Raw genomic sequence first — 10649 nt, forward strand, 5'->3', positions numbered from 1 at the left:
CCTGCCCTCTGGCCTTTCCAGGCCATAAACTCTTTGGGCAATAGCTCTTACAACGGGGATGTTCAGTGCCAAAAAAGACGGCCTGGGCTGATGTCGGGGCCTGCAGGCAGGTGAGATGCTTCCAGACCCCCATTTTTGGGGGGAACCATCTGGGAAAGGGAGGACAAAGAGAAAAGATGGAGCATTTAGCTTGGAAAATCCCAGCGACCTGCTCCTACTTTAGCTAAAGAGCCAAAGCCGCCGACAGCTGGAGGCAATGCAATTCATATCCTCTGTGGACAGACATAGAGCGAGACTCACAACATGTACTCACCAGTGAATTATAGTTGCTTAATTTTCTCTGTGTTCAACAAAAGTCTAAAATGTCATGTTCCCGCTCCAGCCAACCCAGGGAGGCAACTCGGCCCTGGAGTGCAGCCACCTCAGCTCAGCCCCAAGGAAAAGAAACACCCGGAAATCAGGAGGAGGCGGGAGCATCCCAGGTAACCCAGACAAAATGCCACAAGCCACAGCATCAGCTGGAAGATGGGAGCTCGGGAAGGCATGAGGACAAGCCCTCCGTGGGGCTCCCTTGACATGAGCGGCTCCACCACCTCCCACCAGCCCAGGAGGACCTATTGGCAGCGGTACAGGCCACCACTATGGGGCTCACTCATGAGAAATGAACCTTAGTAGGTTGTTTTTTAGGCCCAGCTTCTCAAAACCCCCTAAACAAACCCTTGGAGGTAAATGTGTCGGTGCCACCGAGCAGCACCAGTCCAGGTGTCTCTGCCTCCTGCCAAGATGCTGTCACTCTGCTAGCAAAGGCCCTGGGTGCCTCTACCTGGGGCTTTCTCCTTGACTCCTAGGTGTGCCGCCCTGGGGTGGTGGGAAGGGATGGGGATGTCCTCCTGGTCTCCCTGCCCTTTCTGCTGGGGCAGGCAACACAGCTGCAGCTCCATTCCCAGTCTGGTCCACCAGGGCAGCCCTGTGGGGCCTCTTCCCCATCATGGTCCCCATTTGGGAACAGGGGATGTTGGACACACGTGTGTCCTGGACCCGTGCCCTCTTCTAGACCCAAAAGGAGACAGGGGAAAATGTAAAATCATTTATTGTTTCCTGTAATACCTCATGCAGCAGAACCATCCAAAACAAACACCAGGGATGTTCAAACAGGCTGAAAACTGCCATCAGCATTTCAGATGTAGAGACCCGGGCTCGCAGGCAAAGCAGGGCACCCCGCACCACGTGACCCAGGAGCACTGCACCCCGGGGAGCTGGGCGATGCTGTCCCACTCACCGTCCCGTTGGGTGCCCAGGTCCACGGCTCCCAGCAGCTGCATCTGAGCCCTCTGCCCGGCATTCCTGCCCTTGGGACAGGAGAAGACAGCCAGCCGGGGGCAATAAGGTTATTCCGCAGAAAAGCATGCTGAAGAGGCTCTTCCCGAGGCGCATCGCCTGCCGCGTCCTGCCCAGGCGGTGGAACCAGATGGGTCGGTTATGCCTCGTGTCACCTCCTCACTGCCTCCCCTGCCACCGCCATGCGTGGTGGGGGCCGCTCGTTTGGCCCTGCAGCCAAGACTGAACTCCCCATGCAAAACCGCTTCTCACTGAACCTGCTATCATCAGACACATGGAAAGGCACTGTAAAACCAAAACAGGACAAAATTTGAAAAACAACCTTTTAGAGATAAAATTCCTTTTTTCTCCTTCCCCCTACAGCAGTTAATCCTCTCCCTACACTGCTGGCACCTGCCCACTCTCAAAGAGCACAGTCGTGGCAGAGGGCAGTCCCTGCCCACTGAGATCCCTCAGCACACTTTACTTCCCATCTAGTCCCACCCTGATGGGCTTTATAATAAAAAAAGCTACTGCTGTGTGACCTCAGACCCTGAAGAGTGTTCTCCTGGCAAAGACCAATGCCTATCGTGTTCCTGGGGGCTGGTACTTGGTGTCGGTGCTGAAGGGGAATTAACTCCTACCTCCTTGTACCTGCTCTGTTCCCCATCACCGCCTGCCCGCAGGCCAGGTTTGCTGCTCCTTTCCTGGACCTTGTGCTTTTCTTCATGATGTCCTGTGCACACCTAGGCACACTCCTAGGGTAAGAACCATTCACTGGTGTCCAGGGAGCCAAACAACCCCTGGGGCCTATCTGTGTCCTCCTGCCACCAAGCCCCTATGAACACTGCCGCAAGCATCTCAGGTACTTTCATCCTGTCACTTTAGGAGCAGCAAAGGTTGATGGAGATTCATCTGCTCCCATCCTTGTGTCCAGTTCTGCAGCCCAGACCCTTGACACCTGCCTCCTTGGGAGATTTCAGAAGATGGCAAGCACACGATGGAGCCCAGCAGCCTCACGGCTGAAAATTGCCTCCCATGGATTGCTTCCCATGCAGATTAACCCCCTTGGCTGGCCCTGCTCAAAGCAGCCATGGAGCAATCCAGGCAGGATGGGCAGAGCAGCAATGTTTCAAGAGTTTGTTCCAAAGACACTGTTATTAGCACCTCTGAGCTTGGGACAGTGCTCAGACCTGCTTAACTGACAGGTCTTAATGTTGGCCATTGCTCGCAGGAAAATGTCTGCTGTTCTGGTGTCTCCAACATGTTCATGCACCGTTCTGATGTTCCTTTATGCAAAGGAACAAATGGTCTTAATATGTGGCATCTGCTAGAAATCCTCATACTACAGTTATCTTCCACTCCAGCATGAACCACACCTTGGCCCACAGGCAGCAGAAGAAACATAAATCTGGGCAGTGATTTCCCCAAATCAACATAGAAACATACTCCCTAATGAAGAGCCAGCGGAAAAAAAGGGGATAGCTCTCTGCTGCTGCTGTGCAGAGCTCTCTTTGGGCTAGAGTCCATGTTTCTGTCTTGCTTTTAAACAGGTTGAGGTGGGAAGACCTCAGACAAGTTTTAAACCTTTTTGGGAGTCATTCTCAGGAACATGCCTGAAACTTGGCTCTTAACTTCGGCAGGGAGAGCGGGAATCCCAGTGCTGCCCAGTAAGATCCACCCACACCCCCAAGGATGGCTCACGCCTTCCTTGTGACCAAAGGTTTCTGCAGAAATTCCTCGTGCTGTTTTCACAGTTACCCTGATGACCCATCGCCTCCCACCCTCCAGATCATGCTGGCACCGGTCACGGCTGGATGAGTCCCCCTCGGTCCCCAAGCGCATGTACCTGCGCACTGTCTCGCACAGGCGCACGTTGTTCTCACTTCCCCGGGCTGTGGACACTGACAGTCCAACCCAGCAGAGCCCCCTTCTCCGGGGTGTACCCTGCTTCGGTAAGACTTGCCAGTTAGCATTTCCCAATTTTTAGCCCTACAGCGCTGATGTTCTCTGCTTGAAGGCAGTTTCCAGCACTTGCAGCCTGCCATCCCACCCTGGCAACAGCACTCTCCAGAGCGGGGGGATGCACCCGGGTTTGGGGTGATGCCCAGCAACCCTCCCCAGCAGGGGCCATCAGACCCTGGGTTAACCCTGCCGTTTCTCAGGGTCAGAAAAGCCCTGTGAGCCCCCCTCTGCCCCCACAGCTCTCAGCTCTGTTCAGGTCCCCAGGTGCGACACGGAGGGGTATATCACCCCGCAGCCACCCTGCAGAGGAGCCGGCCAGTCTCCATCCATCCCCTGTGGTAGTGGAGGCAGAGAGGCTCCTCCAGAGAGCAGGACCTGACCCCAGGCACCCTGGTCACGCTGTGCCGGATCCCCCTTGCTCTCCACAACTACAGAGAGCACCCACGGGAAGCGAGCAGTGAATGCAGCCCCCTCAGCGGCACGGTCCCATCCACTCCTCCATGTCCGGGTACTTCTACGTGTGAGCTGAAGCTGCCAGCTCTCAGGTTGGGCGAGCCCCCCGCCAAGCCATGGGCCAGCACAGGCACATCCCTCCAAGGGTTAAGAGCTTTCAGGCCCCCCCATGCCACAAAGCAAAAGATTCACCAGCCATTAACCCCTTCCCGCCTGCCCCTTCTCCCCTCTGAGTTTTTGTCACTGTGAAACAGCTCTGGTGGATCTGATCTGGTTTTAGTTAAGGAAATGGCTTTGTGTGTGCCGCGTCTCCGACTCCAGCAAGCTTCAGCAGAAAAGGCAGGGTAATTTGAATAACAACACTAATTGGATTTATAAAGAACAGTTCCCCCCCCCCCAACTGAGGCTCTGCACAGTGTGACAAAGAAAACACGCTAATGAAAACCACGCTCATAAAAGCCCCAGAAGAGTGCGCGAAGCGAGCCTCATGTGGGAAGGCGCTGGCTGAGACCTGACCATGCTGCGGTATTCGTGGCGATGCTCTAATCCTCCAGGGAGGAGCTGCCAGAGCAGCGCCGAAGCCGGCTCCCTACCCCACGTCCCCAGCATTTCCAGGGGGCTTGCAGCAAGCAGCCTTCCGCACAGCCCTTTCTTCCCAAGCCGTGCCAAGATATCTCCTCTTAATGCGCGCACCTTGTCTCCTTCCCTTTCTTGGGTGGCCCTTGGGAGAAGCCCCAGGGCACAGCTGCCCTCAGCATCAGCACCTGGGAGGCAGCACAGGCTGGTTGGCAGCAGGACCCTGTCCCACCCAGCTTGCCCCTGCCGCCAGTGACGTCCAGGCCTCGGCGCTGGCATCCCCAGCTTGCGGAGGTCCCAGCTCAGCTGTCCCCTGCACCCTTTCCTCCGCATGGCTCTGAAACAGGGCAGTGCTGCAGAGCCCTCGAAAAGCCACCCCTCCTTCCACCCCAGCAAAGCTGCGCTGCAGGGCCCAGGCTGAGCTTCGCGGGGAGGCGAGCTCAGCCCAGGGAAGGAGCGAAGGGGCCTCTTGCTGCTCTTTGCGTGCACCCACGGTTACCTGGCACTCAGGGTTGGCTATATATTAACTCCGTCGCCTTAATCTGCCTACACACAGACAAATGCCCAAGCCCAACTTTGCACTCCAAAAAGCCCAAATTGTCTCCACCTGGCAGGCACAATGGAAAAACCACCGAGACCTTCTCTTTCCAGCTCCTGTTCACATGGAGCTAAAAAGATGATCTTCTTCAAATGTCCCGTGCCCAGCGCCTGGGCTGTGGAGCAAGAAACATCTCCCTGCTCCCAAGCAGGGTCACCCCAGACCCCCAAAGAGCCCCGGGCCCCCAGCAGGGCCAGCTCCCACCAGCCCTTCCCTCCCGAGGGAGCTGGGGAGCAGCAGAGCCTGGAAAGACCAAGGAAGGGCAGCTCCTGCCAGGTGAAAGGACCAGTCTGGAGGGGCCCCCCAGGGAGAGGGGGGAGAGCAGAGACCATTCCCCAGTCCCCAGAAGGGGATTTTGGAGGGGTTTCTCTTGGGTGCAATCCACCCACAATGCTTCTGTGAGCAGTTGGGGGGGTGCCTTTCTTCTGGAGTGGTCCCAGAAAAAATTGGTCCCTCTGGGGTGCCAGGGATGGTGCTGAGCTCCCTCAGCGATGCCTGGGAGAAGAGCGAGCGGAGCCCCAGAGCTGCCCCCTCCCCAGCGCAAGGCACAAATCTTGCCCACCTGGGCGCTGAATCGGGAGGGGGCGAGCGCGGGGCTGAGCCCTCGGCCACATCCCCCCACACACTGCCAGGGGTAACCCAGGGAGCAGGTCCTTCTCCCTCGCCCAGCCGCCGGCTCCGGCAGCAGGTGGGAGCGCTGGAGGCCACGTTGGGCATGGCATGGCGCGGGTTTGGCCCTCGGGCCCTGTCCCCGGCAGGGACCGCATGGCACCGACTGCACCGTGCGAAGGAAGGGTGGCAGCAGCGGCGAAGCCCCTTCTCCAGCTCTGGAGGCAACCTGCAGCCCCCGAGCCCTGACGGGAGACGCAGGGACCGGCTCCCGCCCCCCCCCCCCCCCCCCCCGCAAGCTGAGGCATTCACCTGCATGCCCTGCAGCGGCGCCACTGCCCCCCACATCCCTTGTGCCCCCAGACCCAGCGTCGCTGCCAGGGAGGGCAGTGCCCCCCCCGGCAGACAGGGACAGACGCTGGGGAGACGGATGGGCACACTCTGGTTTAATCCTGGATGTCGGAAAAAAGTGTGTTTCGCACTCCTCTCTGTCTTTTGGACTCTACCCCCCCCTCCAGGGCCCCCCCAGCCTGCTGGAGCCAACCCCAGGCTGGCCCGTGCTCTTCAGCGGGGGTCACCGGGGACAGCGGGGGGGGGGAGGAGCGGGGCCAGGGGCACCTCAGCTGGGCAGAGGCAGGGCTGGGGGGGGCATGAGGGGGGGATCAGCCAAATGCCCCCCTCTTTCCACTTTTTTTCTCTGAGTCCCCACGCGCTTGCCTCGGGCTGATGTGTCATTTGTTCCTGCCAGGGGAAAGCGACCCCCCCCCCCTTTAAATTCCTGCTATTGTGAAGTGGGAGGCCGGGTTGGACCTGGCTGTTTAGATGACATCACCGAGCAGGTTGGGTTATAAAATGAATGAAGCAGAAAGCCCAAGTTCACTAGCTCGGCACTTCGCAGGCGGCAGGAGGGACCTCCGGGCTCCGCTGCCAACTTTGAGTCACCGCCAGCCTCTGGCGGGGCTCCCCTGCGCTCGCCGCGGCCCCCGCTCGCCAGCCCCGCAGGATGCACGTCTCACCCTTGCTGGCCGGGGGACTTTTACTCGCGCTGCTCTCGGCGAGGCTGGAGGCGAAGCCGGCGTCCCAGCTCCCGCAGAAGGTAAGGCAGGCTGCTGCCCGTCCCGGCGGGGCTCCCCGCGGCCGGGGGGGACACAGGGGACGGAGACAGGGTGCTTCTCCCTGGGGGGGGGGGGGTGCTGGGGCCCTCCCTGCTTCTCCGCCCTATCCCAGGCACCACGCCGGGGTGCGTGTCCCGAGCCCCAAGGCCAGCGCCGGGGGTAGGATGCCAGGTGCCCCTCACCCGGGCGTCAGGGCTGGGCAGGGCAGCCAGCTGCTTTCCAGCTGTGCCCCGGGGGCCCCAGGAATAGGGAGCGGACCCGGAGCAGGTGCGCGGAGGGCTGGGCACGAGGCCGGAACCCTGTGGGCAGCCGTGCCCCGGGCAGCGGCACCGCGGCATCCCCAGGGAAGGGACACCTCGAGCGGGGAAAGGTCCCCAGGCAAGGGGGGCACCGGAGGCCATGGGTGATGCTGCCCCGGGGGGCCTGGCAATGGCACAGAGCCAGGGACCAGGGGGGGCCCCAGGACACAAGGGGGGGATCCCTATAGGGAGCTGGGGTGCAGGCTGGGGAAAAGAGGGTGACAGGGGGATGCGGGGAGATAAATGGGGATGAGCAGCCCCAGGGCTCGCAGCCCCGAGCAGGGAGAGAGATGGGGGCCGGGGAGATGCAGGGGGGCAGCGATGAAGGAGGGGGGCCGTGCCCCCAATAATTGGGAGTCAGAACTGGAGGACTTGGGGGGGGGGAACCAGAAAGTGTCACCCAGGTGGGGTCAGTGAGCCCAGGAAGGGGGACACCAGCCTCCCCGTCACGGCTGGCGCCATGGCGCGAGGCAGCGGTACAGCAACCCCCCGGCGCTGGGCTGGGGACAGCAACGTACCCCCACACACACCAAGTTCAAGGGGCCTGAAAGCTGGCAGAGGGCGCAGTGACCCCCGGGGGGGGGCTCTGACCCCAGCCAGGGAGCGAGGCACTGACTGGGGGGGGATGCACTGACCTCAGCCCGGGGCAGGGGGGGATGAGGTGCCCCGGGACAGGGGGCACCGAGGGGGAGGCCTGAGCTGGGGAGGGCAGAGGATGCCCCGGTCGGGGGTGGCGGGAGGCACTGCCCGGGGGCGGAGGGGGGGGTTACTGGGTGGGATGCCCTGACCCCAGCTGGGGGGAGGTACCGACCCGGTATTTGGAGGGTGCTGGGGGGGTGCACTGACCCTGGCCAGGGGGCACCAACCGCCGTGCGGGGGGATGCTGCGGGGGGGGTGCTGTGGGGGGCGGTGCAGCGACCTCCTCGGCGCGGCCGCGCTGACCCTCTCCCCCCGCAGGGCTCCCGCGGCGCGGCGGCGGCGGCGGCGGCGGCGGGCTCGCCCGAGGCGGCGGGCGCCGAGCGCGACAAGGAGCGCGACAAGGAGAAGAGCCGCGGCGGCGGCGGCGGCGGCGGCGGCGGGCAGGGCCCGCGGGAGGCGCGGGAGGCGCGGGCCGAGGCGCGGCCGCGGGCGGGCTGGGCGCGGCTGCTGCAGGACCCGCCGGCCCGCCGCCACAAGGGCCTCCACAAGAAGGGCCTCGGCAAGGGCTGCTTCGGCCTCAAGCTGGACCGCATCGGCGCCATGAGCGGCCTCGGCTGCTAGGCCGCCCCCTGGCGGCGGTGAGTGAGCGCGGCGCGGCGGCGCGTACAGCGCCGAGCACTCCGCGGCGGCGCCCCCGGGTCCCCCCCCCACATCCCCTATCTGGCACAGAACATAAATTATATAAATCTAAACACACCCAGTGTAAACTGGAGGGTAGCGGTAATTATAAGCAGCACCACTGCTGCCCTAAAGACTTGGCACAAATTAGGTTATAGACCAAAAACCTCCTTACATGTTGTCCGCGGGGCGCACAGCAGCCCAAAAACGCTACTTGCGGTCTGCGCCATGACAGAGGGCAGCAGCTCCGGCCTGGCTCCGGGGCCACCGGCGAGGACGAGCGCTCTGGGGCAGGGGACGCGGCATGGGAGGGCTGAAACTAATTAGGCAGTTGAGCAATCTGTGAGTTGCACCGATGGAGCCCTCCCTGGGCGCTGCCGGTCAGTGGAGAGCAGGGCCCCAAAGTTGGCCTCAGTGGCAATTACACCCTTCCAATAACCCCCCTGCCACTATATACTTTAACTACATCTGCAGAACGATACAAAACCGCTGCCGTAGTCAATAGCTTCCTCAACAATTATGGCTGGATTTCCCAGGGCTCCCTCTCCGCGTGAGCAGGACCCCACAGGCTCCAAGGATGCTCCCCCTTGCCCTGAGCCCTGTGTGCTTGACGGGTGCAGGTGACCTGGGACCTCATAAATGGGCATTTAGGAGGGAAGTATATACTTCCCCCATGCCTGGGATTAGCAAGGTACCTGTCTCAGCCATTCTCCGATTCATTTATTTTAAGGGAAAAAAAACACACAAATTGCCCAGCTGTCTCCTACTCTTCAGCACAACTAAGGATAGTGCTTTCCTCGCCCAGCCTTTGCATCTGACCAAGTTAGTAGAAGCTGTGAGAAGCTCTTCCACAGCACCCCACTGTCAGGGCTTTTAGGGACTGATGAGAAAGGTGTCACTTCCCCACAGCAACCAGTTTGGGGGAAACACGGCAGCTCCTCCACTGCCAGCTCTGCCCAGCTGTGCTGTGGGAGCGAGCCACCACCAGCTTGGACCCTGCCAGCAGGTTTTATGCAAAAACCCCTCACGCCTGGGGTAACCACTTGCCCTGTGCAGCCCGGGTCAGTGAATATTCTTCCTGTAGCCTTAGTGCCGCTGGCACAGCACTGCCCCGTTTGGAGAGACATGCCCTCGTCCTGCAGTAACGTGAGCGGGCACGGAGAGGACCGGACCCAGAGATGCCGGCATTCTGGCTGGAGAGAGCAGGAGGAAGAGCAGGGCCCACAGGACATTAGCGCTGGTCTGTGGCTCTGCCCAGAGGGGTCGGTGCTGTTTCTCTGCTGACGCAGGCCCTTGTCCAGCTACTCCTCAGTATTCCCAAGGCAGCACCCAGCCTAGGGCTCTGAAAGGCAAACACATACTATGTATCCAGCTCGCAACCATCCTCTCACATTAAATTCTCATCAGGAAAAGTTCTTTCATATTCATTTCGCATCCCTGCCTAGCTCATGTCCCAGCCAGGTCCGACCCTCATCAACCACAACCAGACCCATCCCTTGGCTACTTCCTTACCAGGCGCAAGGGACAGAAACCTTGGGGCTGGACTGAGGTGGAAGGATCTCCAGGCCAAACTCCTTTTGAGCTCTTGCATTCAGTTTCTGGATCCAGTCCCTTCATGTCTGTAAAGCTTCAGACAGGTGGAAAGTCTGACTAAGCCAGAGGTGCACAGGATGAAAAGCTAAGCTCTTTAAAGACCCTCAAGATTCCTGCTAGACCCAGGACAAGGGGGAGCAGGAAGTTTCCCTCAGTCTCTGCCATTAAGTAGCAAAGAGCTAAAAAGCAGCGGGTTAGGTTCTTCCTAGCAGTAGCATGAGCAAAAGGCTTGGAGCGGTCTTCTGCTGACTTAATCCCTCCCCCATGCCCAGATTATTCTAGTGGGGGGTTCAGCTCAGGACTTGTAATGGCTGTTGTATGGCAAGTACTAACAGGCACTTTGTTCTTGTTCCTTGCAGGGCTTTGAATCAGTAGTCCATTTTTTCCCATCGTGGCCATGCACGGCCATCCCCCAGGCAACGCCTAGAAGAGCAGAGACCCCCACCCCAAAATGGACAAAAGATGTGGCTGTGTTTTTCTTTTCGGTACGAGGAGTCATGGCACCAGCTGTTTTGGTTTTGTTATTTTTTTAAAAAGTGCTCTCTATCTTATATATATATTATATATACAAACACTCACCAAGACAAGGGACAGTGCTTTTCCAAAAGACTGATGAAGCCAGCTGTATAACGTTGCTGTTTGTAAATTCATGTCATGCATAAATGTATTTATGTTGTAAAGCTATTTATATATTGTTTATAAAGAGATATTTATAAAAAAATTATTTATGTAACTAAAAGAAAAGTCAAGCATTGTAACATTTTTTGTCCTAAGTAGTTGAAAAGTTAAAAAAAAAAAAAAAAACAT

General features: G+C 59.3%; 2 protein-coding genes across 2 annotated transcripts in view; one reads left to right on the top strand and one right to left on the bottom strand.

Annotated features, from left to right (window-relative positions):
• Positions 1–1073: 1073 nt before the first annotated feature.
• COPS7B (COP9 signalosome subunit 7B) overlaps positions 1074–10649 on the bottom strand; it is a 29260-nt gene continuing 19684 nt past the window's right edge. Inside the window, exon 7 of the mRNA XM_064516738.1 lies at positions 1074–1623. Coding sequence (XP_064372808.1) covers positions 1498–1623 — 126 coding nt within the window. The 3' untranslated portion in view covers positions 1074–1497. The remainder of the gene's footprint in view (positions 1624–10649) is intronic.
• NPPC (natriuretic peptide C) lies at positions 6403–10615 on the top strand. Its single transcript, XM_064516739.1, has 3 exons — positions 6403–6614; positions 7890–8209; positions 10202–10615. Exons 1-2 carry the CDS (start codon positions 6522–6524, stop codon positions 8190–8192), a joined length of 396 nt encoding a protein of 131 aa, XP_064372809.1. The 5' UTR covers positions 6403–6521; the 3' UTR covers positions 8193–8209; positions 10202–10615.

This window comes from Dromaius novaehollandiae, chromosome 9 (assembly GCF_036370855.1).
Source record: "Dromaius novaehollandiae isolate bDroNov1 chromosome 9, bDroNov1.hap1, whole genome shotgun sequence".
Classification (NCBI taxonomy): Eukaryota; Metazoa; Chordata; class Aves; order Casuariiformes; family Dromaiidae; genus Dromaius; species Dromaius novaehollandiae.

Coding starts and splice junctions, on each gene's coding strand:
- NPPC (XM_064516739.1), top strand. CDS start 6,522: ATGCACGTCTCACCCTTGCTGGCCGGGGGACTTTTACTCGCGCTGCTC. Junction 6,615..7,889: donor CGTCCCAGCTCCCGCAGAAG/GTAAGGCAGGCT, acceptor CTCCCCCCGCAG/GGCTCCCGCGGCGCGGCGGC.